The 27,640-nt window shown below is 39.2% G+C and overlaps 2 protein-coding genes across 3 annotated transcripts in view; one reads left to right on the forward strand and one right to left on the reverse strand.

Annotated features, from left to right (window-relative positions):
- LOC105499389 (phospholipid phosphatase 1) overlaps nucleotides 1–27,640 on the forward strand; it is a 105,561-nt gene that overhangs the window by 35,504 nt on the left and 42,417 nt on the right. The window contains exon 2 of one of the 2 annotated variants that reach the window (XM_071098922.1): nucleotides 7,185–7,339. In XM_071098922.1, coding sequence (XP_070955023.1) covers nucleotides 7,185–7,339 — 155 coding nt within the window. Of the gene's footprint in view, nucleotides 1–7,184; nucleotides 7,340–23,420; nucleotides 23,573–27,640 lie in introns of both variants that reach the window. The other variant, XM_071098923.1, reaches the window with a different exon arrangement.
- Nucleotides 13,002–13,322, reverse strand: LOC112423181 (cytochrome c oxidase subunit 7C, mitochondrial). Its single transcript, XM_024786940.2, has one exon. The coding sequence runs from the start codon at nucleotides 13,271–13,273 to the stop codon at nucleotides 13,082–13,084; it is 192 nt and encodes a 63-aa protein (XP_024642708.1). The 5' UTR covers nucleotides 13,274–13,322; the 3' UTR covers nucleotides 13,002–13,081.

The following is a 27,640-nucleotide window of genomic DNA, read 5'->3' on the forward strand; positions in this document are numbered from 1 at the left end:
TGGGTATGCTGGTTCATATGTGTAATCCCAGCACTTTGGGAGGCCGAGGCAGGAGGATTGCTTGAGTCCAGGAGTTTGAGACCAGCCTGGGAAACATAGTGAGACTCTGTCCCTACCAAAAAAAAAAAAAAATTAGCCAGGAATGGTGGCACATGACTGTAGTCACAGCTGCTTGGGAGGCTGAGGTGAGAGGATTGCCTGAGCCCAAGAGTTCAAGGTTACAATGAACTATGATCATGCCAGTGGACCCCACCCTAGGTGACAGAGTAAGACCCAGTCTCTTAGAAAAAAAATTATTTGAGGTCTTTTTCATTTTTCCCCTCTTTTAGTCTTTTTTCCTTTCTTCTTTCCTGGCATTGCAGCTGCCGTATTATGGCAATGGAAATGTTCGAATGAATAACGAGGGGATGGACATCTGAGTTTCCCTGTTGTGTAGCATAATATTCATTTAAATGTCTGAAATGAGATCTTTAGAGAAACTTGGGGAAGGGAGTAGGTACAGGAGTCAGTATAGTCACTTTAATAACTTGATTTTTATTTCATTCTTTTCAAAATAAATTTAGTACTTCTTTACCTTCTATATATTAGGGATTAACATTGATGTACTTTAGTCTTCCCTTTGTAAAATACATTTTAGATTTATTCCATTGGAATATTTTGCAACAGCACATATTTGAGGAAGTATATATGATATATATTTAATAAAATGGAAGAGATTTCAACTATCACTGAACTAAGGAGAATATGGGAACATCTGTTTGCATCTATCCAGGTATTCATGTGTCTGTTTTCCTTGACATATCATAGAAATAGTGCACTAAGAGCAGACATACATGCCTAACAGTTGTGTTTAGCAAGATCAAAATATGTATGTGGTACTGTCACCCATGGCCCTGATAAGAAACAGATGGCATACTCAAGCTGGATAATTTGAAGAGGATTAAATGAAGCAAGTATTCACAAATAGGTGGGCAGAGTTTAGAAAATCAACAAGAGGTATTGTAGTATCCTGGGCTAGCAACAGAGAGGATGGGAATATTGCCCCTTAGACCTGAAGCACAAAGAGAAGGAGTGCTACCCCAAAAAGAGAGCTGTGTGGAGAAGGCTGCCTGATAGCAGCTGTGGTCCCAGGTAGAGGATGAGCCACCATGCCCGGTGGTTATTACAGAATTTAAAAGTGACTCCTCTTAAGGAAATTTTAATTAAGAGAAAAATATCCTAGAAATATGATTAGGGTCAAAACAGTATCTATGTTCTTTAGATATTAAGGAGAAAGTGTATCTGTCCTAAGAAAGTGTTTATAAGGAGAAGAATCTTCCTAGAACACTAACTTTAACACAGAACTCTCAGCACTACTCTAAAAAATTAACATTAAAAATAATCTCGGTCGGGTATGGTGGCTCATGTCTGTAATCCCAGCAGTTTGGGAGGCCGAGACAGGTAGATCACTTGAGGGCAGGAGTTCAAGATGAGCCTGGTCAACATGGTGAAAACCCATCTTTACTGAAACTACAAAAATTAGCCGGGCTAGGTTGCATGTGCCTGTGGTCCCAGCTAATCAGGAGGCTGAAGTTGGAGAATCAGTTGAAACTGGGAGGCGGAGGTTGCAGTGAGCCAAGGTCACACCTCTGCACTATCCAGCCTGGGCCACAGAGCAAGACTCTGTCTCAAAACAAAAACAAAAACAAAACAAAACAAAACAAAAAAACCATCTCAGTAGCAGATAAAGACTATTCCATTGTTTTTTGGAATAGAGGTATCTGTTTACTCTCGAGGGATGGACATGCCTCTCTCTGTGTGTGTAATACATATGAACAGTAGGGGACATAATTTTGACATATTTAACTTGAAGAAAGGGATGCTTAGACAGTAACAACCCAATATTGAACAACGCTCCACACTAAGTTTCTTTATGAAGATACCATTGTTGTATTAGTGGAGACGATATAATATAGTCTCAGTAAAGACCTCAGTCTTTACTCAGTTCTCATGCTCCTTGATGTCTTAGCATTTGACATATTAGATTTACCATGTACTAGATACTCTGAGCTTTGGTTTTTGTATCACAACATTGTCCTACTTCTCTATTGTTCATTCATTCTTTTGTTTAAAGAATGGCCAGATATGCTGCTGAACAAGACAGACACAGCCCTTGCCCCTTGGAGCCTGTTAGCATCCTTTCTTTCTCTCCACCTATAGCCTCTTTTCATGTTTTCTCTGTGGATATTCGTCCTTAGCTGATTGCTTTGTCTCTTTCAGTCTTGATTTGCCTTCTGTAAGAACTGTTTTATTCTCCTAGTTTAAGTTGCAACTTCTAATGCCAACAACTTACACATCTTTCTCTACTTCTGATCTTTACCCTGAATTTTATTCACTTAGCCATTTAATACAATTTTTTTGGTTTTTTTTTTTTGGTTTTTTTTTTTTTTTTTTTTTTGAGACGGAGTCTCGCTCTGTAGCCCAGGCTGGAGTGCAGTGGCCGGATCTCAGCTCACTGCAAGCTCCGCCTCCCGGGTTCACGCCATTCTCCGGCCTCAGCGTCCTGAGTAGCTGGGACTACAGGCGCCCGCCACCTCGCCCGGCTATTTTTTTGTATTTCTTAGTAGAGACGGGGTTTCACCGTGTTAGCCAGGATGATCTCGATCTCCTGACCTCGTGATCTGCCCATCTCGGCCTCCCAAAGTGCTGGGATTACAGGCTTGAGCCACCGCGCCCGGCCAATACAATTTTTTTTTGTTTTTGAGACAGAGTTTTGCTCTTGTTGCCCAGGCTGGAGTGCAATGACGCCATCTCGGCTCACCACAACCTCCGCCTCCTGGGTTCAAGCGATTCTCCTGCCTCAGCCTCCCAAGTAGCTGGGATTTTGGGCGCCTGCCACCACTCCTGGCTAATTTTTTAATTTTGTATGTTTTTTAGTAGAGACGGGGTTTTGCCATATTGGCCAAGCTAGTCTTGAACTCCTGACCTTGTGATCCACCCACTTTTGCCTCCCAAAGTGCTGGGATTACAGGTGTGAGCCACCGCGCCTGGCCAATAAATTTTTGTTCAGATCTGTGTGCCTGGTACAAAGGATACGAAAATGATAAAGATAGCCTTTGACCTCTGAGTTGCTGACACACACATAAAAAGTTAAAGTACAGTGTGTTAGACATATGTACGTGGTGCCATGGGACAGATAAGAAGGGAGTACCTGGCTTGGACTTCAAGGAGAAATGAGAGAGCAACTATCCCCAGTAGAAGGCTGAGCATTTCAAATCCCTATGAAACCTAGGGTTTTGAAAACAGTATGTTTCGGCAACAGCAAGTGGTTCTTTGTGATTGGAGCCTTAAGGGGACAGTGGAGGATGAGGCTGAGCATTTAGGGAGGCATCAGATGGCCCCAAAGGCAGTATTCTCAATACTAAACTAACATTCTTCCACCATAAATGAGCTTCCCCTGGCAACTTCTCATTTCTATCAATGGAAGTTTCATTTTTCATATGTCCAAACCCTGAAGTGCCATCTCCAGGTCTGTCTCAGCATTTGTGATCAGTCCACAAGTTTTGTATCATTTCTGTGTTCAAAACATTCTTCTGTGCATCCTATTCTGTTTCCACTATCTACTCACTACTTATCACCTAATTAGTAGATTATTTCAAAACTGTAAATACTTGTGTTTCTTCTTGCTCTCTCTCTCTTTTTTTTTCCCGGAAGTTAATTTCTAAACTTCCTCATTTTACCATGTTGCTGACCCTGAGCAAAAGAGGACAGTGATATTTTATTTCCTACAAACTTATGTCATTTCAAGTGTTTTAAACCCATAATCCTTTTTCTTTCTTTGGAGTTGGGAGTCTTGCTCTGTCACCCATGTTGGAATACAGTGGCATAATCATGGCTCAACGTAGCCTCAAATTGTTGGGCTCAAGTGATTCTTCCGCCTCAGCTTCCCAAATATCTGGGACTATTGGTGTGTACCACTATGCTCAGCTAGTTTTTTTTATTTTTTTTATTTTTTTGAGATGGAGTCTCACTCTGTCGCCCAGGCTGTAGTACAGTGGCGCGATCTCAGCTCACTGCAACCTCCACCTCTCAGGTTCAAGTGATTCTCCTGCCTCAGCCTTCCAAGTAACTGGGACTACAGGTGCATTCTACCACGCCCAGCTAAGTTTTTGTATTTTTAGTATAGACAGGGTTTCATCGTATTAGCCAAGATGGTCTTGATTGCCTGACCTTGTGATCCACCTGCCTCGGCTTCCCAAAGTGCTGGGATTACAAGCATGAGCCACCTCACCCGGCCTCCCAGCTAATTTTTAAAAATACTTTTTAGAGACAAAGTCTTGCTGTGTTGCCCAGAATGGTCTTGAACTTCTGGCCTCAAGTGATCCTCTCGCCTCAGCCTCCTGAATCACTGGGATTACAGGTGTTAGTCACCGTGCCTGACTCCTATAATCTTTTAATAAACACAGAAATCTCAAGCACTGTTATTCCCATGAAAAACCATAGAATTGCAGAATTCAGAGATAATCTGTAGCAAATAATACATTGTTCCATTAACTTTCAGTTTTTTTTTCCTCCTCCTCCATTTTTTTTTGAGACAGGGTGTTGTCCTGTTACCCAGGCTGGGGTGCAGTGGTGTGAACATGGCTTACTGAAGCCTTTACCTCTCGGGCTCAAGATATCCTCCTCCCTCACCCTCCTGAGTAACTGGGACTACAGGCACATGCCACCATGCCCAGCCAATTAAAAAATTTCTTTTTTAGAGATGAGGTCTCAATATGTTGCCCAGACTAGTCTTGAACTCCTGAACTCAAGGGGTCCTTCTGCCTCAACCTTTCAACATGTTGGGTTTATAGGTGTGACCCACTGTACTCAGCCTACTTTGAGTTCTTATCGTGAACATGGCATGTATTATACTAAGTGAGGTTTTTAAAGGACAGGTTCTCCTTCTCCCAATCATATCTTCCTTGCTGCAATTCTAACCTGTTAACCTAGCCAGATCACTTGTCTCCATGGGAGGCCATATATTCCCTAACTCTAGAAAGAGATAGCTTGTGTTGGAACCTTGGTTCCACCACTTTCTAGTTTCAGCAATGTTCCTCATTTCTCTAAGCTTCAACAACGTTATATGAAAAAAGCAAGTAGTGATAATACCTACTTCACAGAGGTGAGGTAAGGATTGAGTTAATCTATGTGGCCTAATTCCCAGCATGTGCAAGCGTGCAATACATGTTGGCTACAAAATGTATGTACCTTGAAAACTTCTTGCTCATTCCCTTTGTGCTCTTGTTGCAATTCTCATGCTTCCCTGCCTTCCTCTACCACTAAATTGTCTCCCCGTGCTCCTCCCTATTGCCTGTGTTTTACCTGTCATTTCAAGTTCAACTCAGTTGCCTCTTCTTTAATAGTGTTTTCTAACTCCTCCAGTTTATGTTGAGCTCTGAATTCCTATAGGTCCTTCTATGCCATTTTAGTAATTATATTCGTATTTTTATGGCATATTTCTGCCTTTTATGGTATTTCTTCTTAACTTTACATGTAATAAAAGAGTTGTGGAATTACTATCTCAATCAAGATACAGAACAGTTTCATCATTTTCCCCAAAAAATCTGCCTTGGGATTTCTTTTTAAACAATTTACTGGGTATACATTCTTTTTCTGCATATACAATTTAGGTTCTTGAATTTAGTATTTGTTTTATACAAATTTGTCTTCCCTAAGTATGGCTTAGTATTGCGCATACAGTGAGTGAGTAGATGCTTGAATGTTTGAATTGTATAAAACAAAGCCTAAAAGCATGGTAAATTTGAATATCTTTTTTTTTGTTGTTTTTTTGAGACGGAGTCTAGCTCTGTCGCCTAGGCTGGAGTGCAGTGGCCGGATCTCGGCTCACTGCAAACTCCGCCTCCCGGATTTACGCCATTCTTCTGCCTCAGCCTCCCGAGTAGCTGGGACTACAGATGCCCGCCACCTCGCCCAGCTAGTTTTTTGTATTTTTTAGTAGAGACGGGGTTTCACCGTGTTAGCCAGGATGGTCTCCGATCTCCTGACCTCGTGATCCGCCCATCTCGGCCTCCCAAGTGCTGGGATTACAGGCTTGAGCCACCACGCACGGCCTTGAACATCTTAAGAAGCCACTAATTTAAGTTATTTAACTTTGATCTTTCAGGGTCATTTTATTTAGGTGCAAAATTTCAACTGAAAATTATTTCGGTATAACTTGTTAAAAGTGGTTTTGGAGCCTTGCCAGGGCTAATAAAACCAGGTGTTTGTTTGTCTTTGGAAAACAAAAGGCTTTTTCTTTCTATTTTTATTACTGAATATATACTTATGGTTCCTATCATTTTCTTTCTCTCTCTCTTTCTTTTTTTTTTTTTTTTTCCTGAGATGGAGTCTTGCTCTGTCGCCCAGGCTGCAGTGCAGTGGTGCAATCTCGACTCACTGCGACCTCTGCCCCCTGGGTTCAAGTGATTCTCCTGCTTCAGTCTGCCCAGTAGCTGGGACTACAGGCGTGCACCACCACGCCTGGCTAATTTTTGTGTTTTTAGTAGAAACGGGGCTTCACCATATTGGCCAGGCTCGTCTTGAACTCTTCATGTCAAGTGATCTGCCAGCCTTGGCCTCCCGAAGTGCTGGGATTACAGGCATGAGTCACCATATTTGGCTTGGTTTCTATTGTTTTCTAACCCTATTAGTTTAAATTCTAATGTAGAAAAAAATTTAAAAATTCTAATGTGAAGCAAAGTTCTACGTGTTTCTTCTCCTGGATGATATTTGGCTGTTATGATGTTAATTACTGAATTTATTTATGGAATTTTGCCTTTTTTCTTAAACACAGTTCAATATAAAGCAATTCAATTAAAAACGAATTAACTACAGAATGCAAAATGGAAAACCTTCCTGTTTTCTCAGCTTTATTTTTCCATGGGCCAATTTTGCTCTCCTTGTAGAAGTCTCTTTTATTGGTGATTTCTAAAATCGGAGGTCAATGCAAGTAATAGTATTTATACTTGGAAAAAGGTGGGGCTGATATGGACAAGCAAATGATGCTGCATGATTTTCTTAATCTTTGCCCTTGGGCATAATGGAGATCCATCTCCAGAGAGGGTAAAATATGGCTAGAATTTGCATCCCATTCAGTAGACTTTACTTCCTAATGAAGTGAATTGAATTTAATCATGTGTGTCTTTTTTTCCCTTCCCCAACAGCTTCCATGCCTATGGCTGTTCTAAAATTGGGCCAAATATATCCATTTCAGAGAGGCTTTTTCTGTAAAGACAACAGCATCAACTATCCGTACCATGACAGTACCGTCACATCCACTGTCCTCATCCTAGTAGGGGTTGGCTTGCCCATTTCCTCTGTAAGTAAATTAATAAGTAGGTAGTGATGGGTTTGTTGTGCTGGAGGTTGGATGAAGTATGGAGTTGGGGCGGGGGTAAATCCACAGTACAGTCTTCACCAGTGTTAATATGGTGAATGATTGCTTGAGGAATATACCCACTGTTTTAGTTCAGAGGCAGTGTTTCTCCAGTTAAAAGTGGATGTTACCCAGAACAACTTGATGTCATTCTGTAAGAATGATACAGTGATTATTTTTGAATAGGAGAGTCTTTTTGAGTCATTTGGACCAACTCCTCTCAGTAAACAAATGAAGAAACTTAGGTCCAGACACTTGTTAAAGCCCAGTAAGCTATTGTATGGCAGAGCTGAAACTAAGATTATGCTTGCTTTATCATACTGTTAAGTGGAAATTGAGGCCATGAAAAATGAAAATGTTTGCATATTAAATTTGAGAAAACAAACTCAGCAGAAAGATCACAAATATATATGCAGAATAAAATTATTAGAATACATTAAGATATGTCACTACTGGCTGGGTGTGGTGGCTCACACCTGTAATCCCAGCACTTTGGGAGGCCAAGGCGGATGGATCACCTGAGGTCAGCAGTTCAAGCCCAGCATGACCAACATGGAGAAACCCCTTCTCTACTAAAAATAATTAGCTGGGCGTGGTGGTGCATGCCTGTAACCCTAGCTACTCAGGAGGCTGAGGCAGGAGAATTGCTTGAACCCGGGAGGTGGAAATTGCAGTGAGCAGAGATCACGCCATTGAACTCCAGCCTGGGCAATAAGAGCGAAACTCTGTCTCAAAAAAAAAAAAAAAAAAAAAGAAGTCACCATTTCTTACTTTGTACTGTCCTTCAGATAGTTCATCAGTTTGTAGGATAATACTGGGTTTCACTGTTTTAAGTAATTAAAAACTGTCATTCTAAGTTAAGATTCACAAACTAGGTTAAGATTGCCACTTGGGATATTATGCCTACTTTCTTTACCCTTGGCTCTCATTCCTAAGTCTTGCCATTGTGATTTTATGTGACTTGGAAATAGAAGGGAAGGAGCAAGGTGAAGATTTACCTCCTTGAGTATCTTGGCAGTGAAGCATATCACACCATATTTCTCCTCTGGCCACCTGTCTTGTTACTTGGCTGTCCTAGACATATGACTTACAAAAATTTAGTGTCTCAGTAAACTCAGCAACCTTGTTCTGCTGTAGGACTGGCTGGCTTTTCTCTCTCTATTTTGCTCCCAAATTGGGTAAGAATAATAACCTAGTTGTTTGTTTTTCCAGTTTATGTATCTGAGTTCACTTTGTCTTTTTGTCTAGTAGATATTTTTCTAATGGCCATTAGCTCAGTATTTTGAAGGTGAAGGGGTCCAGTATTTTATTACGTTCTAAGAGATACAAGTATTAATATATTCTTATAATTCTAATTTGATTATAGCTACTTTTATGGGAGTAAAATGATAGAAAAATCTAGCATAAAATCTAGGATTTAGTTTAAGGAGATACTTCTTTTTCTAAAAAATAAATCCCACCATAACTGGTTACTTAAATTTTAGCCATTCAGCTTAGGAGAAACTGTGTGCAGGGAAGTACTGCCACTTGGATGACAATAGACGGTGTTACTGTACTATATGAAGTACTAAGTAGTTGTGGTAGCCATGATTTTGAGCAACTATTGCCAGATAAAGTTTCTTTTTTTTTTAAAAAACTTGCCCCTGTATTTGAGGAGATAATTGCTTGAGAGTGAATAAATTAATTGTAATAATAATATATATATTTTTTTGAGATAGAGTTTTGCTCTTGTCGCCCAGGCTGGAGTGCAGTGGTGTAATATTGGCTCACTGCAATCTCTGCCTCCCAGGTTCAGGTGATTCTCCTGCCTAACTCTCCTGAGAAGCTGGGACTATAGGCATGTGCCGCCATGCCCAGCTAATTTTTGTATTTTTTTAGTAGAGATGGGGTTTCACCATATTGGCCAGGCTGGTCTTGAACTCCTGACCTCAAGCAATCTACCCTGCTTCAGCTCGGGTTCAAGCGATTCTCCTGCCTTAGCCTCTCAAGTAGCTGGAATTACAGGTGCTTGTCACCACGCCCAGCTAATTTTTGTATTTTTAGTAGAGATGGGGTTTCACTGTGTTGGCCACCTGGCAACATGCACCTGGCCCATAACTTTCATTAATTAAAAAAAATGATTATAAAGTAGAAAGAGAAAATAAATAGCCCTTAGTTCTACTCCCTGAAGACAACTACTGGTGGCATTTTGCTGTTTCCTTTAGTTTGACAGTTTTTTTTTTGTTGTTGCTGCTGCTGTTTGTTTTTTATTTTTATTTTTTTTGAGATGGAGTCTTGCTCTGTTGTCCGGGCTGGAGTGCAGTGGCACAATCTCGACTCAGTGCAACCTCTGCCTCCCGGGTTCAAGCAATTCTCCTACCTCGACCTCCCAAGTAGCTGGGACTACAGGCATGCACCACCACACCTGGCTAATTTTTGTAGTTTTAGTAGAGACGATGTTTTACCATGTTGGCCAGGCTGGTCTCAAACTCCTGACCTCAGGTGATCCACCTGCTTTGTAATCCCAAAGTGCTGGGATTACAGGCATGGGCCACCACACCCAACCTAGTTTGACAGTTTTTATGTCATTGTGAGCACACCACAGATTTAGTTTTGTGCTTTGTTTTTTTACTTATCTTTATAACAATTTTTTTTTTTTTTTTTTTTTTTAGTTATAGTATAATATCAAACAGCTTAAATAGCAATAAGGCTAAATTTTTTTATTTAAGGAGTGGAAAAAGAGTATCAATCTTTGAGTTCTTGGGTATTAATTCCTGTGAGTTTGCTGTTAGAATTGACCTGGAAAAATATTTTAATGCCAATGATTTATTTATTTGTTTGTTTTGAGATGGAGTCTTGTCCTGTTGCCCAGGCTGGAGTGCAGTGGCATGATCTTGGCTCACTGCAACTGCAACCTTCCCCTCCTTGGTTCAAGCAATTCTCCTGCCTCAGGTTCCTGAGTAGCTGGAACTACAGGCATGTACCACCATGCTCAGATAATTTTTTGTATTTTTTTTTTTTTTTTTTGAGACGGAATCTCGCTCAGTTGCCCAGGCTGGAGTGCAGTGGCACGATCTTGGTTCACTGCAAGCTCCCCCTCCCGGGTTCACACCATTCTCCTGCCTCAGCCTCCCAAGTAGCTGGGACTACAGGCGCCGCCGCCATGCCCAGCTAATTTTTTGCATTTTTAGTAGAGATGGGGTTTCACCGTGTTAGCCAGGATGGTCTCGATCTCCTGACCTCGTGATCTGCCCATCTCGGCCTCCCAAAGTGCTGGAATTACAGGTGTGAGCCAGCGCACCCGGCCAATGTTTTGTATTTTTAATAGAGGCAGGGTTTCACCATATTGTTCAGGCTGGTCTTGAACTTCTGACCTCAGGTGATCCACCAGCCTTGACCTCCCAAAGTACTGGGATTACAGGCATGAGCCACCACTCCTGGCCTAATGCCAATTTATTTTTAATTAAAGAAGTAGTATTTGGCCAGTTTCTGGGCCTTAAATGTGCTTGAATGTGCAGGAAGGGATTCTTGCAAATTCTTGGGGTAGATTTGTTTGTTTTAATAGTTTGTGTATAACATCTGTTGTTATATATAGAAAATAACTTATTTTCTATAAAATGAATTATTTATGCTTAATGTAACTTTAATATAATATGCCTTATAATTTGATCAGAAATAAGATTTCGGGTGATAGAAAATCTGTATTTTAAAGCAGTGATTTATTTTTACAATGCGGGGTTCATAATCTTTTTAAAAAATATATTCTCTACTGTTTCTTCTTTAGCTATCCAAAAAGGTGCTACATTCAGAAAACTATAGATTTCTGCATTATTTGGCTTTTACATTTTTTGTTGTTGTTGTTTTTGGATTTTAATGATCCATATTAGATTCGACACCAGACTTTTTTTTTTTTCCCCATCATTTTTGGCCTTGTGTAGTTCTACCTTCTCCCTTGGTAATTTGTTATATATTTTTATAAATTCTTATGTTTCTAGAAAAAGGTAAGACTTTTTGTTTGCAAACTTTCAGAGTAATGTTAGTAACAATAAAGTTAGTATTAAATCCATATGTTGCAATGAATAATATAGTTTGTCTAAATTTAAAAATTTATAGTTTCAGGATACAAAACTTGCCTATGTTTAATAGGCTATTTTAAATTGACTTGAGTACAGACTGTAAGTAATTGCTTTTCTTAAGTCATGATTACTGTATGACATAACCTTTTAGCAAAAATATTTAGCCTAAAATAACAGTATAGCCAATGCTTGTGACCAACTTATAAAACTCTTTCTAAAGAGTGATTGTATTATTCATGGTGACCTAAAACTGGAAATGTACATGGATGTTTGTGAAAAGGGCTTAATCACTTTTTTTTTCAGGCGGAGTCTCGCTCTGTTGCCCAAGCTGGAGTGCAATGGTGCGATTTCGGCACGCTGCAACCTCCACCTCCCGAGTTCAAGCGATTCTCCTGCCTCAGCCTCCTGAGTAGCTGGGATTACAGGCGCATGCCACCAACGCCCGGCTAATGTTTGTATTTTTAATAGAGATGGGGTTTCACCATGTTAGTCAGGCTGGTCTCGAACTCCTGACCTCATGATCTGCCCACCTCGGCCTCCCAAAGTGTTGGGATTACAGGTGTGAGCCACTGCACCCGACCAAGGCTTAATCACTTTATATATTTTATTTTATTGTATTATATTTTTTGAGATGGAGTCTCACTCTTGCCCAGACTGGAGTGTAGTGGTGTGATCTCAGCTCACTGCAACCTCCGCCTCCCGGGTTCAAGTGCTTCTCCTACCTCAGCCTTCCGAGTAGCTGGGACTACAGGCCCATGCCACTATAACTGGCTGATTTTTTGTATTTTTAGTAGAGATGGGGTTTCACCATGTTGGCCAGGCTGGTCTTGAACTCCTGACCTCAAGCAATCCACCCACCTCGGCCTCCCAAAGTGCTGAGATTACAGGTGTGAGCCACCGCATCCAGCCACTTTATATATTTTATAACTTAGTGAAAAACAGATGACTACCTCAAAGAAAAATGGGGAAAGAGCATGACTAGAAAGCTGTCAGTAGAAGAAAATTGTCAAGAAATAGAAATAAATGCTTTAACATTTAACTTTTCTTAAGACTTAGTCTTACGTTCATATTAAAGCAGCACTGAGAACACAGTTTGGCCTGTCACAGTAGCAAAGGTAAGAACTTTCCCAGCTTATCAAGCATAGAAAACAGGTGTTCTCATACACAAATCTGGCAGGGGTATAAATTGGCATTAGAAAGAGTGTATTGTTGGACCTATAAATTATACCGGAAGGAAGTTATCCTGGAAGTAAGTTTCATGTAGAGAATGAGTTACAAGACAGTTGATTACAGTACTTTTTATAGAAGAAAATTGGAAATAAATAATTTAGCTATAGGGGACTATTTTATGATTTATTCTAGTGATGAAATACTATATTCATTTCATAATTTTTGATAATATTGACATGGAAAGATTTTTGTAATAATTGAGAGTAAAGGGAGAAGAATAGTAATGGTTCCCTCTGAATAGTGGGATTATTAGTATATGATATATTTTCTTTTTTTTTCATGTCATAAGTTTATTGACAAACATATGTAGTATGCCATGAGTTAGAGTTTGATCCATTTGCAGAGGCTGTATCTCTTAAAATGCTCTTCATATCTGTTAAATGGATGAACTGAAACATCCTTATGATTTAAGCAGTTGGTGTCTTACTATAAGGAAGGGTGCAGCAAATGCAGATCCAAAGTACAAACACATCTTAACTAGTAACGCCCACTTGTTTTCCACTGAAAATGGCAAATTCTTCCCAGGGCCCTCCTCATAGTGGCTCCTACAGACCACAGAGGTTGTGAACCTCCGGATGCTGTGGCCCAACATAGCGCTGCTGGAAGCTCCGCGAAAGGCGCAGAGACTGAGGACGGATGAAATGGCGGCACCTCACCAAGACCGAGATATTTTCATTTTATCTCTTATATTTTCTGTTTTTTCCCCTCCCTTGAACATTGTTTTTTCAAATAAGGAAGCCTATTTTTATTTTTTAAAAACCCATTAGAAATTTTTCTGTTTTCATTTTCTGAAGTTTAAGTGCCTTAACTATATACCCATTTTTACATAGTATTGTGGAAGCTTATCTGTTATGTGTGTGGATTTTGTCTGTTTCTAAGAAAGTGCCAAAAGAAAAAAAAAAAAGATAAAAATAACTGTATTTTGAGAATTCGCAGTAAATCAAACTTCACTCCTTGTCCTGTGGCTCAGCAGCTTATGTAGCTGACTAGTCTTTTTGGAAGTGATTGGTTGTCTATGAACCTGAGTGTACCTACACAAACAAATGTAACTCCTTGAATGTGGAAAGTTTGTCTTGCGTGTTGCAGCATGCTATAATTCAATTCTGACATTAACTGCCTGGAGTTAACATGAGACTCCATGGATTTAAGGTCATTGTCCCCAGTAAGACTGCTCTCACTGTAGTTTTCAGGTGCAAATTTGAAGTTCCCCAGGTTGTAACTCTGGGGGTTCCTGTGACCCTGTCAGGTTCGGTAGTTGGCCAAAACAACTCATAGAACTCAGGAAATCATTTTACTTATGATTATAGTTTTATTATAAGGAATCAGAGTGAGCCAAATTAAGATACACAGTCAAGGTCTCAGGGTGGGGGACAGCCTGAATGTAGAGCTTTTCTGTCCTCTCCCAGTGGCATCAAGATGTGTTACTTTCCTGGCACATTGATGTGTTCACCAACCAGGCAGCTCCTGCAACCTTCAGTGTCCATTGTTTTTATTAGAGTTTTATTATGTAGTCATAATTGATTGAATCATTGGCCAACCAGTTGAACTTGATCTCTAGTTCCCCTCACCTCCTTGGAGGTTGAGTTGGTTTAAAGCCCTGTCCCTCTAATCACATGGTTAGTGTGACCAGTTCCCATCCTGAGTCATTCATTAGCCTAAACCCAAGTGTGAACCAAGGGGCTTAAGAATAACAAAGACACCCCTATTACTCAGGAAATTCTAAGGTTTTAGAGTCTCTCTCCCAGGGACAAAGGCCAGATTCTTTGTTATAGACTCCAGTCTCTGTACTTTTTACTCTGTAGCCTTGGTACCTTGAAAGTGTTTAAAGCACTCAGGTGTTGGTTTGATACAATTTAAGATTTTTAAAAAAGTTTTCATTTTTTCCTTTCAATCTGCCAACCCAAGTTTACTTAGGAGTTGGAGACTTTCCATCTAATATGGGTTTCTATTATTGAATAAATTTATTCTGATACTTGTTAAAATGGTTAAGGAAAACTTTACTCAAGACTATTGCACCTGGGGTGGAGAACTCAACTCTGACTACAACAAGGAGAAGGGGGGATTTATGGGTGAGGGGAATCAGTGGATGGAAAATCATGAAGAGGAGACATCAAGGGTAGGAGATTCTTGTTAAGGCAGGCCAAAGATTTATATATCAAAGGTGGGGGATGAGGAATTTAATCATGTATCAAGGGTGTTCAGATATCAAGGATAAGGGGCTTCTTGCTAAGCTGACTTAGCAGGACTTTTGCTAAGACTGGGCCTGTCCTGTCCTTGCACACCACACAAGGACAGGCTGACATGAAAGGCCAAGGTTGAGGCCTAGTTGAGAAGAGGGTTCACAGCTGGTTAACTAATGTTTGGTCAACTGAAGAGCCTTTGTCACTATTAAAGATGAACTTTATCTTAAGTGTGCATTGCATAGTGAGTTAGTAGCTCATGGTAGAAAGACATCTATGTAAACATATCTTAATATGCAAAAAACCTTTGTCCTAGGTTAATTCAGAAATATGCATTATTTAAATCCCATTATGTCTCCATTTAATAGACCTCTCCATTTAATAGACCAAGTATTGGTCTATTAAAATTCCTTTAGGATGTGGATTGTTACAGTTTTTGGTTTGGGATTTTTGCAAAGTCATTCTAAGTGTAAAAAGTACAGAAATGGAAATAGCCTGTCAACCCAAAATTTCTAATAATTTTTTTTTTTTTTTTTGAGACAGAGTCTCCCTTTGTCACCCAGGCTAGAGTGCAGTGGTACATTCTTGGCTCACTGCAACCTCTGCCTCCTGGGTTTAAGCAATTCTTGTGCCTTAGCTGGGATTACAGGCACGTGCCACCATGCCTGGCTAATTTTTGTATTTTTGGTAGAGATGGGGTTTCACTGTGTTGGCCAGGCTGGTCTTGGCCAACATGTGATCCGCCCACTTCGGCCTCCCCAAAGTGCTGGGAATACAGGCATGAGCCGCTGCACCTAGCCTCTAATAATGTACTTTGAATTATCCTTTTCAACTGATGTTGTGTGTTAGCATAACAAAAAATGTCTAGCTTTTGTATACCATTAAGCATGTGTATTTTTCTGGCGTTGATTACTCAGATTTTTACTATAAATATTGCTAGTGTAATAATATATGGACAATATCCACAATTTTAAAGGATAAAATATGACTTTTTAAGAAATATTAAGAAATATTTTTTATTATTTTTGGTAGTCTAATTGCTCCTAAGTTAATTTTAAAAAATCACTTTTACTCCCTTTATTAACACCTGAGGGGAAATAACACAGGATATATTTTTTGGGTTGAATTGTTGTGGAATACCACATTTGTAAAGTTTGGAATTTGATAATGTTTTGGAAGATGAGGGAGATTATTTACTATAGATATGTGGATTTTCTGAAGTTCTTTGTTTTTGGTACATTATTTGAAAAAATAATGTTTTTTTAGATAGCCTGCCCACAAAGCAGGTAACTGAGGTATAATTTTTATTATTTTGAATAGCTTACTTAAATGGTAATAAGAAATTGATAGTCTTGAGGAAGAAAGAATGAATGGGTTAATATGTTTATTTTTATAAGGTGTAAAGTAATATATAAGTAAAGTGTTCTTATGGCAAAGTGGCTTTAGAATTTTACCCTGCATGGCAGAGGAGATTGGAGTTGGTTAGGTTTTATGGCATGGCACATCTTTCTTGCTGTCCTTTTCCTGTACTGGTGCACGAAGCTGGTATCCAAACAGTCTGTTGCTCACATTTGTTTGTCATTTCTCCCTTGTTTTCATGGAAACATAGGTGCTGTGCTGCTATTTCTTATTTTCACCTCTATAGGCAGTAAGACAATAATCTTCACTAAGTAGGGATGGTCTGTATTGCTCACGATTGTAACCTTAGTGACACATAATAGGTGTTTAATAAATTGAGGTAGAAAATTTTATGAAAAACAGCAAAATGTGAAATAGAATAAGATTGTTGTTTATGTTTGATAATGACTACTACCATGAAAATTCAGCTTAACTCTGTGGAAACTGACGATATTTCCAAGTCATCTCTTACCTCATTAAAACAGTTTTTTGGGGAGTGAGGGGGGAAGGAGACTTATATTGAATGCGTATCCCGACTGGAGATATGTGTGTATGTGCGTATACTATACATATATATGTGATATATATATGATAGCACCCAAGGGGAAAATATAAATATATTTTTATAATATATATTTATATAAATATTAAAATATATGTCCATATAAATATAAAATATTTATATAAATATATATTTTAATATTTATAAATATATATTTTAATATTTATATGTTTATATATTTATATAAATATAAATGTATATTTATTTATATAAAAATATTTTTATTTATATTTCCCCCTTTGGAGATATCTTATAATATGGGGGAAATGCCTATTAGAACTATAGAAATATAATACTGTGGAGATTGGTTTCCTAGGTTGGAAACAAGTTTTATTTTCTTGTTTACTTATTCTCATGTGTAGCTGCATTTCCTATCCACGCATTGTGGAAAGTACTGATTCTCAGTTCTTATGAGCAATTTTATTAACAAAATAGTAATAACTCCATTATTTGACAGTCTGGCCTATATGTCTGGGTTATTCAAGCGTCTAGCCTCCATCCACATTCTTCTCTCCTTGTTCAGGCATTAAGAGAAGAATGTATTTCCTGAAATATTTCACAAGTGGACACAATTCTTTCTATTACATGGGTCTTTTGGTCTGCCTATGGGGTCTTTTCTTCTTCCAAACTATTGAGGTGGTACCTTATCTCACAGTAAATCCCAAGGTGCCTGTCATCTGTGTGTCAGGATTTCTCAGACTGTTGCCACTGCTGTTATCCCTGAGGCAGTATGTGCCTTAGTGATTTGCTACTGTGGTCTGTAAAGTTGCATGCCACTCTCTCCTGGGCATCTGGTATGTTTTAGATTTGTACAATGGAATACTGTTCAGCAACAAAAAGGAACAATATATCCATGGAACCAGTTTCCCAGTTTTGCTGGGTACTCCAGCACCAATATTTCTTACTGAAACTGTTAGGATTGGTATTTTGGTTCCAAGATCCTGAGCATTTGTGCAAGAGGAAGTTAAAGAAGATGTGGTGTGACCATGTTCATATGTTGTCCTTTCCTGTCTCTAGTAAAGGATGGTGAAGTGTTCTTGTGATATTTGGTTTGTGGAAGCCATAAGTTCCCATATCACATACTCTCTCTTGAACCATTATAAATATTCACTGTTAAAATATACAAAGTTGTGTTTATTTATAACTGAGTATGAGTTTACTATGCAGAGAACCTGAGTCATGAGCTGACTAGTGAATGTATCAAAAAGCGGAATGTGGGAATGTAAAAGGGTGCAACCACTTTGGAAAACAGTTTAGCAATTTCTTAAAAAGTTAAGCATCAATTTACCATATGACCTGGCAATCCCACCCACTTTCATTAGAAATGAAAACATATCTACAAAAATACTTGTATGTGAATGTTCATAGGATTAGTCGTTATACCACAAAACTGGAAGCAATCTAAATGTCCATTAACTGGTGAGTGGATAAACCAAATGTGGTATATACATATAACTGAATATTCATTAATAAAAAGGAACAAAATGCATGCTGTAACACAGATGAACCTCAAAAACATTATGCTGAGTGATAAAAGCCACATATAAAATACTACATATTGTGTAATTCCATTTATATGAAATGTCTAGAAAAGGCAAATTTATGTAGAGACAGATAGCAGATGAGTGGTTGCCTGGGTTTGTTAGTGGGAGCAGGGATTGAATGCAAATAGGCTCAAGGGAATTTGGGGGGTAATGAAAATGTTCTAAAACTAGATTGTGGTGATGTTGCATCACAATATAAATTTACCAAAACCATTGAATTATATATATACTTAGACTGGATTAATTTTATGGTATGTAAATTATACCTCAATTAAAAAAAAGGGAGAGTGAAAATGAATTTTGCCAGCTCAAGTAATAAGAGAAACAGTGTTTGACAAGGGTAGTCATTTGAGAAGTGATGAAAGGGATTTAGAGATATAATCTTTCAGGTAAAAGGAAAAGGGTTTTTGACTGAATTGATAAACGAAGTTTTGCCTTGAAATCTTTAGTAAATGTCAAAGTTAACATCAAGTATCTATTTAAATGTTTGCATTTCTGCTCACTTTTCTACACTGTCTGGTGAAGTAAGTTGGTGGTGTGCAGTAACCCTTTTGGAATAGTTTATCAAGGATTTAATGTTTGTATCTTTCAATTTCACTTACATATATATCTTAAGGAGATTAGAAATGCAAACAAGAATTTATATTCGGAAATGTTAATTATGGCATCATCTAGGGTAATCAAAAAATTAAAAATAACCTACATGCTCTCAAAGTAGGAGGAATGGTTAAATTATAATTGTTTTTACTTTGTCTCTCTTAGTTTCAAGGAGTAGAAATTCTTTCTAACTAGATTAAGTAAAATTGGGCTTTGTTGAAAAGGATACAAGGTGCTGTAATAACCCCAAGCGGCAAGATCACTGAGGCCTTTTGGCGTTGGGGAACCACAGCTACCTTCCCATTTCACCCATTCAGGGACCAGGCTAGTCACTACTTCCTCCTCTGTAGACCTGCTTTGTTCTCAGCTTCTTCTTCAGCCAGTCTTCCTTGTACATGGCCTAGTGTTGTTTGCCACCTTGGACTTAATCAGTTTTTGTTACAATTCCCGTATTTCCAGAACAGGAATCTGAAAGAGCTGTTCTTTTTGAGCCTTAAGTGGGTGAGTGAACAACCCATGGTTTGGTCTTTTTCTTCATCCCCTTTCAGGGGTCTGTGTTTAGATTTAGATAGTTAGTGAAAATGAAATGGCATTGGGTAATGGCGTTGATTCAATACATCTTGACTGGGCATAGTGGCTCACGCCTATAATTCCAGCACTTTGGGAGACTGAGGCGGGTGGATCACCTGAGGTCAGGAGTTTGAGACTAGCCTGGCCAACATGGTGAAACCCCATCTCTACTAGTAATACAAAAAAATTAGCTGGGCATGGTGGTGCTCACCTGTAATCTCAGCTACTCTGGAGCCCGAGGCAGGAGAATCACTTGAACCTGGAAGGTGGAGGTTGCAGTGAGCCGAGATCACACCATTTTACTCCAGCCTGGGCGACAAGAGCAAAACTCTGTCTCAAAAAAAAAAAAAAAAAAAAAAAAAAAAACAACCTCATGGGCGTATTTGAGGAATGGCAAATATTGGCTATTATTTATTATCAATTTAAAAATATTTCTAAGGTCTTTGGTGTTGGCAACCTCTTTTCTTGATTCTCTCAACAGAATAGTGTGCATTTGTGGTAGATTCATGCTTATTTTCTCATATTTTCTTACCAAAACTTGCAGTCTGTGTGTTACCCTTTCTTATTAAAACCTCTTTTACTAAGACTGGCAATTGAAATCCCATTGGACGCCATATTGGGCACTGTGGACCAACCTCCACCTCTTGAATGCCCTCTCTTTCTAATGTGGCCACGATGAGGTCGCTGTCTCCTGACCTGCCCTTACCCCACTCAAGTCTGCCTTAGTGAATCTTCTTCCTCTCCTCTTCTTCCTCTGCTGTTGCTCTGTGCCTCACCCTCCACTTCTTTTCTCTTTATATACATCCTGTACAGTGTTTTGTACCTCTGTGACTTTAGAGACCCTTTATATCCCCAAATCTTTGTCTCTGTCCTAGACCCCTTCTGCTGAGATGCAGACTGTCACAACCACTGGCTTATCGAATATCATACTCAGAGGCATCACCACCTCTCCTTTTCTTTTGAACACTCAGAGTTCTTTGAACCTCAGTTTATTCTCAGCTATAATTACGTACTGTGTCTTATTCAATTTGTATTCCTGGTAGCACCTAGCGGAATTCCTTGCACAGTGGTTATTTTTTTAAATGGGCTATTATCCTTTGTATATGGTTTTATTTTGTTCCCCTAGTATCCTGAAAAATACCCACAAACTTTTTTTCTAAATCTAAGAATAATTTCTAACATGGTTTTTGTGGTTGGGGGGAAAAAACCCTTAATATTAATGGCATACATGGTAAAAGCATTTCTAAATACATTTGGGCCTGTGTATTTGGGCCTATATGTTTTCTCTGAGAATAAGGACACACAGCCTAGTGAGTTTTGGACTCTAATCCTATTATATGTGAATTTAGTTTCTGTCTTTTTTTTTTTTTTTTTTTTTTTAGACAGAGTCTCGCTGTGTCACCCAGGTTGGAGTGCAGTAGCACAGTCTCGGCTCACTGCAACCTCCACCTCCTAGGTTCAAGTGATTCTCCTGCCTCAGCCTCCCAAGTAGCCAGGACTACAGGCGCATGCCACCATGTCCATGAATTTAATTTCTATACTAAATATACTATTCCGAAAGAAAGAAACGTTTATTGGAAAATGCAACCAATTCAGAAATATGCTTTGTAGACAGTAAAAGTTTCCATTCTTTTGTGTAGACTGAATTGGATTATAGAGATAGTGGTTCTTTGGCTGGACACTATGGCTCATGCCTATAATCTCAACACTTTGGGAGGCTGAGCTGGGTGGATCACTTGAGGTCAAGAGTTTGAGACCAGCCCGGCCAACATGGCAGAACCCTTCTCTATTAAAAATACAAAAATTAGCCTGGCGTGGTGGCGGGTGCCTGTAGTCCTGGCTACTTGGGAGGCTAAGGCAGGATAATTGCTTGAGTCCTAGAAGTGGAGGGTGCAGTGAGCCAAGATTCTGTCACTGCACCCCAGCCTGAGCAACAAAGCAAGACACCATCTCAAAAAAAAAAGAAAAGAAAAAAGAAGTAGCGGTTATTTTTATGTACAAAATAAATTTGCTCATTGAGTTAGAGTATGGTTATTGATTAGGGGGCTAAGCATTTAGTTACTGTATGGGGCAACCAATAATAAAATCACAGTCCTGTGTATTTACCTCCACAGTGCTGATAAGTGCAAAAATTTGTGCAAATTCTTTTGAAGTTATATTGTAACCATGGTATATGTATTGAAAACTTGGCCATTTTATCCCATTCCTATGAATGAAAACTATTTGGTGAATCAGAGGATAGTCTGAATTGGGATATGAGGGCCAGTATAAGTGTCAGCAAGGTCAGCTCTAGTTTAGTTTTTTTTTTTTTTTTTTCTTTTAAGGCATAGCATTACTAGGAGTATAGCTTTGGGAACCTTGTAGCATCGTAAAGACTTTTTAAAGGGGTGACAACTATTGGCAAATTGACTAATACAGAGAACTAAGCTTTGGTTCATGTATTCAGTGTCTGAATGAAAAATGGGAAGATCAATAAAAGAGCTAAGAGTGAAAGAAATGTGATTTCGTGTGCTTCTCCTTTTTAGCTCTTATAATAGATTGAACAGATTTGATATTTGTGGTAAATACACTCAGGCAGAGTGGCAGAGGCTTGGTTGTCATTTAGCCTTTAGGGCCTTAGTGGGGTTAATGAGAACTGCAAACGGTCATCAAGTTTTGGTGCTTCACAGAGAAGCAACACTTCTGCAGTGAGTGTGTTAGCTTAGTGGTTATGGTATTACTGCAGGGACATGGATCACTTAGGGAGAGAGCGTTTCAGGCCTGGGTCAGTCTTAAAGCAGATCTCACGTGGAGGGTTTCTGCTAACCTGCATCTCCTACAACACAATACTAGTTAGTATGCTGTAGTATTAATCAGTAGGTCAAGTTCAGTGAAGTAAAGGATAATTGAATTCTTGAAGTTCACATTTAGGCAAAAAATTGGCATTTTAGGAGGTGAGTATAAGACATGATCTTTACAGAAAACACTGATGATAAAAACAGTGCTCTCTGTTAGGTGCCTTTGTGCTTGACTCCATCATCATCTTAAGAAACTAAGCTCAGGGCTGGGTGCAATGGCTCACATCTGTAATCCCAGCACTTTGGGAGGCTGAGGCCATAGGATCAGTTGAGCTCAGGAGTTCAAGACCAGCCTGGGCAACATAGCTGGACCTCATCTCTACTAAAAAATTAAAGCAAAACAAAACAAAAAACTAGCTTGGCATGGTGGTGTGTGCCTGTGGTCCCAGCTGCTCAAGAAGCTGAAGCAGGAGGATAGCTTGAGCCCAGAAGATCGAGGCTGCACTTAGCTATGATCGTGCCATGGCACTGTAGCCTGGGTAACAGAATGAGACCCTGTCTCAAAAAAAAAAAAAAAAAAAAACTTTACGTTCAGATTCTTCTTTTTATAGCAGCTTTCAGGCTGCTATAGACAATACAGAAATGAGTGGATAAAGTTTTATTTAGATACTCTGATAGCTTAGCCAGTGACAATGACCTATCCAAATGTGGAATGCTAAAATGTTTTCTTTTTGGAAGTGAAGCCCATGAAAAATTGGTTTTGAAGTAGTGTTAGAAACCTGGCGATTAAATGACAACAAGGACGTGAGAAGAGATTTTCCCAAAATCCGTTTAGTGTGTTTGGACAGAAACAAAGGAAAGATAATTCTTTATTAAATTGGTTAATAGAGGATTTGAATGCTTTGTTTGCTGTAGACAAAACATCTTTATCTTAAAACTGTAATCTTTCCAACTTCTGTTGCATGCATTGCTGCATTTCCTTTTTTACATGTGCTCTCACTTATTTTCATGGCAAATGCATTTTTAAGCAGAGTCTCTGGGATAATTATTGACATTAATTAGTTTTGGTATTTCTTTTTTAATGATATTTTCATTTATTCCCTTTTGCTAGCTGGATTGCCTTTTGCAATTCTTACTTCAAGGCATACCCCCTTCCAACGAGGAGTATTCTGTAATGATGAGTCCATCAAGTACCCTTACAAAGAAGACACCATACCTTATGCGTTATTAGGTGGAATAATCATTCCATTCAGTATTATCGTTGTAAGTTAAATCCACTTTTCCAAGTTTGTAACTATTGGGCCTTGGCTTAATTTTCTGTTATTCTTTTAATGCTTAAATGTATAACCCTCCAAAAACAATGTGTGCTTTTTTAACCTTTAATTGATGGTTTATTTGATCAAGATAATCTCAGCTATTTTAAGTGGAGTCAAAAAATAACAGTGTGTAATTATAAGAGCCAGGCACGGTGACATGCCTGTAGTCCCAGCTACTCAAGAGGCTGAGGCTGGAGGATTGCTTGAGTCTCCCAGTTGAAGACTATAGTATGTGGTGATCACATCTGTGAATAGCCATTATACTCCAGCCCAGACAACACTTCAACATCCCATCTTAAAAAAAAACAGAAAAAAAAAAAAATGAAAAGAACCTTGCTGGATATGTATAGATTTTATGCTAATCTTTTCCATGTCACTGTGATTGTTAGAACTCTAATTTGTTATTGTTTTAATAATCTTGTGATCAATAGTTGAATGTTATAGCAATATGATTCTAGCATACTTTATACATAGGATATCATTTTATAATTTATTGTATCTGTGTGTATGTACCTACTGTTTTTGACTCTCCCTCTGTACTGAGTTCTAGAAAAGAAAAATTGCTAAGTGATGTTAAAACTTTATATAATGCATGCTTACTTTAAATAATTTTTAGATAATATACACAGGAGAGAAAAGCTGTAGTTCTATATATGATTAGTAGTGAATATGAAAGAATTTTTACTGGTACTGAATGCAAGACTGAGTCTTAAACTAAAATAGTAACTGTTGTTTTCCAGTATTTCAGGTAGAAATGCTTAAAGAATGTGTCTAGGGATAAGACTATTGACTGGACTACATGATTTTTATAATCTCTTATAAATCTTCTGCTTTATAAGCAGAAGGCTGGGTGCAGTGACTCACGCCTGTAATGCTAGCACTTTGGGAGGCGAGGCGGGCAGATCACCTGAGGTCAGGAGTGCGAGACCAGCCTGGTCAACCTGGCGAAACCCCACCTCTACTAAAAATACAAAAATTAGCTGGGTGTGGTGACACACACCTGTAATCCCAGCTACTCAGGAGGCTGAGGCAGGAGAATCACTTGAACCTAGGAGGCGGAGGTTGCAGTGAGCCGAGATTGCACCATTGTACTCCAGCCTGGGTGACACGATGAGACTCCGTCTGGAAAAAAAAAAACAACAAAAAACCAGAAAATATGCTGGATGTGGTGGCTTATGCCTTTAATCCCAGCATTTGGGAGGCCAAGTCAGGAGGCTCACTTGAGCCCCAAAGTATGAGACCAACCTGGGTAGCATAGCAAGACTGCTGCCTATATCCACCCCCCAACTCACCCCCGCTTCAAAAAAAAAGGCCAGGCACGGTGGGCAGGAGCCTGTAGTCCCAGCTACTCAAAAGGTTGAAGCAGGAGGATCCCTTGAGCTCAGGAAGTTGAGGCTGCTGTGAACCATGATTGCACCACGGCATTCCAGCTTGGGCAACAGAGTGAGACCCTCTCTCAAACACACACACACACACACACATTTTTTTTTAAATTAAAAAAAATATATAGTTGTATCCAGGAGATAGGCCAAAGATGACAGCATGTATATCATGTCTGTTTTTGGAGTTTATTTTAAAAAAAGAAAAGCTTCTTAATTTAGAAATGTCTTAAGAATGATCATAATACTTTATTAGCACTGAAAGTTAACTTGTAATTTGTGGTGCATAATTAATAAAAGAAAACCTTTGCTATACAGATACTTGTTTTATAAGACTGTGAGCTCCTTGAAAGCAGAGATGATATCTTGTTCATCTTCGTGTCCTCACCGCCTGGCATGGAGCCCAGCATGTCCTAGGTGCCTGAATGAAACTGTATGAAGGAACTATAGAGTAATTACACAGTAATGTTGGTGACTCTCCCGAAATACGGGGAAGTTTTAAGAAATCAGGTATTCTTTTAATCTAGACAATTTTTTACACTGAATTTTTACTGCTAAAAGAAAGCCAAGTCTATAATTCTTCCATTAAGGAGGAAGTAGGGTCTTTTTTAAAAAAGTATATATGTTTCTGAGTGATTGCTAAGCAATTAAATATGACATTTTTAGTAGGACTTTAGTTGCAAATAGCCAATTTCAGACAGGATTCAAATATTCAAATAAACAGTGCTAGAAATAGACTTGTCTTTCAATTCTGCCCTTTTTTTTGGTCTCAGTAAAAAGGATGCCATGCAAACAGAACTACAGGAATTTGCTCTAGCCTGGAGGGCTGCAGTAGAGCAGGCCACTGATTGCTGGGCGCTGTGTTGATGTGCACGGCCTATACAGGGCTTGACAAAATGCTTAGTTAGCAAAAACTCATGAATTATATTTCATTAACTTGGAATTCTTTGCTATTTCTTTTCTTTTCTTTCTTTTTTTTGAGACAGAGTCTCGCTGTGTTGCCTGGGCTGGAGTGCAGTGGCGCAATCTTGGCTCACTGCAAACTCTGACTCCTGGGTTCAAGCGATTCTCTTGCTTCAGCCTCCCAAGTGGCTGGGATTACAGGCGCCCGCCACCACATCCAGCTGATTTTTGTATTTTTAGTAAAGATGGGGTTTCACTATGTTGGCCAGGATGGTCTTGAGCTCCTGACCTCATGATCCACCCGCCTCAGCCTCCCAAAGTGCTGGGATTACAGGTGTGAGCCACTGTGCCCGGCCTATTCTGTACTCTCTCAACATACCCTGTGAGAAAGTTATCTTTACATTTAATAAAATGGCAAGTAAATTAATAGATGAGTACAGACTGCTTTAAAAAGAACTGATTGTTTAAACGCACTGTTATTCATCTCTACAGTATCACTGAAAACAAACATTGCTTAGGGCAGTGGTTTTATATATGTATGTTTTGATTAATTGATTGGCAGAGTCTTTCTCTGTCACCCAGGCTTGGAGTGCAGTGGTGTGATCAGAGCTCACTGCAGCCTCGACCTCCTGGGCTTAAGTGATCCTCCTGCTTCAGCCACCTGAGGAGCTGGGACCACAGGTGTGCACCACCACAACCGGCTAATTACATTTTTTTTTTTAAGAGATACGATCTCTCTGAGTTGTGCAGGCTTGTGTCTCAAACTCCTGGGTTCAAGCAACCATCCTGCCTCAACATCCCGAAGTGCTGGGATTATAGGTGTAAGCCATCATGCCCAGCCTTATGTGCTAAATTAACATAATTCTATTTTATTCATTAACTCAGCCTCTTTCAGGCAATGCTCAGTTAGACTTGTATACATTTAACTTTGTTTACTAGAAAGTAAATCATTTATTTAAAAAAATCGCCATGATTGAGATTGCACACCAGGGCCTTGACATGAGTTGCAAATGATTCATTAATAAATGAGTGATTGAGGGAACCTGGCCGGTAGAGAACCAGGATTATTATAGTTTCTCAGAAGACATGGGATAATTTCAATAAGGAGGAAGTGGTCAGTGAAGTCAAATGTACCGAGAAGTTAAAGTAAGTGAGAGTTGATAAAAATCTGTTTGATCTGGCTGGGTGCGGTGGCTCACTCCTGTAATCCCAGCACTTTGGGAGGCCGAGGTGGGTGGATCACAAAGTCAGGAGTTCAAGACCAGCCTGGTCAAGATGGTGAAACCTCTTCTCTACTAAAAAGACAAAAATGAGCTGGGCGCAGTGGTGGACATCTGTAATCCCAGCTACACAGAAGGCTGAAGCAGGAGAATCGCTTGAACCTGGGAGGCAGAGGTTGCAGTGAGCCGAGATTGTGCCACTGCACTCTAGCCTGGGCAACAGAGCAAGACTGTGTCTCAAAAAAAAAAAAAAAAAAAAAAGAAAAAAAGAAAATCTGTTTGATCGGATGAGACAATTTTGACTTTTGTGAAAAAATCAGTAGAATAAAGGAAATGGAAGTGGTTAGAGATATTTAGGAGGGAGAAGAAGATGTGGAGATGTGCCATTGATTTTAGACTGTTCTTTTGGGAAGATGGGCCCTGAATGAAAGACACAAAATCATAGGGACAGTGTAGAAACATAAAACTATCTTGGTTGATGGAGATTTAAAGGGGATGGTAAGAGAATACTAT

Source organism: Macaca nemestrina, chromosome 6 (genome assembly GCF_043159975.1).
Source record: "Macaca nemestrina isolate mMacNem1 chromosome 6, mMacNem.hap1, whole genome shotgun sequence".
NCBI lineage: Eukaryota > Metazoa > Chordata > Mammalia > Primates > Cercopithecidae > Macaca > Macaca nemestrina.